The sequence below is a fragment of the Phaethon lepturus genome, unplaced genomic scaffold (genome assembly GCF_000687285.1).
Source record: "Phaethon lepturus isolate BGI_N335 unplaced genomic scaffold, ASM68728v1 scaffold35680, whole genome shotgun sequence".
Lineage (NCBI taxonomy): Eukaryota > Metazoa > Chordata > Aves > Phaethontiformes > Phaethontidae > Phaethon > Phaethon lepturus.
The window spans coordinates 1-1,002 of NW_010510437.1; the positions used below are offsets into that span (position 1 = coordinate 1).

General features: G+C 68.0%; 1 protein-coding gene across 1 annotated transcript; it reads right to left on the reverse strand.

Annotated features, from left to right (window-relative positions):
* Nucleotides 1-21: 21 nt before the first annotated feature.
* Nucleotides 22-899, reverse strand: LOC104628458 (discoidin, CUB and LCCL domain-containing protein 2-like; the record flags this gene model as incomplete). Its single annotated transcript, XM_010297042.1, has 4 exons — nt 22-112; nt 329-421; nt 519-687; nt 778-899. Coding segments are annotated over 4 exons (475 nt in total), but the record flags the coding sequence as incomplete, so codon positions are not given.
* Nucleotides 900-1,002: the final 103 nt, after the last annotated feature.

The following is a 1,002-nucleotide window of genomic DNA, read 5'->3' on the forward strand; positions in this document are numbered from 1 at the left end:
CGGGGGCAGGATGGGACCCACCTCTTCCTGCGGCAGAGGAAAGCCAGCAGCAGGAGGCTGGAGCAGAGGAGCACGGAGCCGCCGATGAGCAGCATCACCAGCAGCGCAGAGCCTGGAGAGGGAGGGCAGCATCAGCCCCTGGGTGCCCCATCCCACCCCTCGGCACCCATGGGTGCCAGGAGCCCACCTGGGGCTGGCAGAGGTGGAATATCAATGTGTTGTCACAGGCTGCGGGGGCCGGATCTTAAAGCCCTGATGGGTCCGTTGGTGCCTGGAGCACCCACACGACGATGCTGCGCCCCCAGGACAGCTGCCCCATGGCACCCACCTGCCTTCTCTGGGTCCAGGGCGATGCCGGGGATGGGTGTGCGGCTGGCTGGGCGGCTGGTGGGGACGGGGACCTCCCTGGGGATGCTGGGCACTGTGGGGCAGAGCGGGGACCATGAGTGTGGGACCACCATCAGGTGCAGGGGGAGATGGAGATCCCCGGAGGACGTTTGGGACGTGGAGGGGCTCACCATAGGGCCGGGGCACACGGGCCCGTGCCGGCTGGCAGCCCACCAGGGCCACCTTCAAGGCCATGCGCTGGTGCCAGCTTTGGGGCGTGACACGGATGTAGCGGGCGACGATGGGGGGGATGAAGGCGTTGGAGACCTCCCCATGGCTGTCAGCGTTTCCTTCAAAGACCTGCCGGAGAGGGCGAAGAGAGGGTGCCAACGGTCGAACATCCGCAGGCAGGGGGTCTGCAGCCCCCCTGTTGTCCTCCCCCATGCCCACCTTGTCCTCCTGGCCCCCGCTGCCTCTGTATGGTCTCCAGTTCTTCCCGTCGCGGCTGGAGGAGACGCGGTAGGACGTCACGTAGTAGTCGTACTGCTCGGAGGAGCCCTTCGTGACGATGCCTGTTGGTGCAGGAGCGAGCCCGGTGGATGGGGGGGCGGCCCTGCTGTCAGGCAGGGGATGTGGGGCTGGGGGGGCCGCCCTGTGCCCCAGCGTGCCCCATTG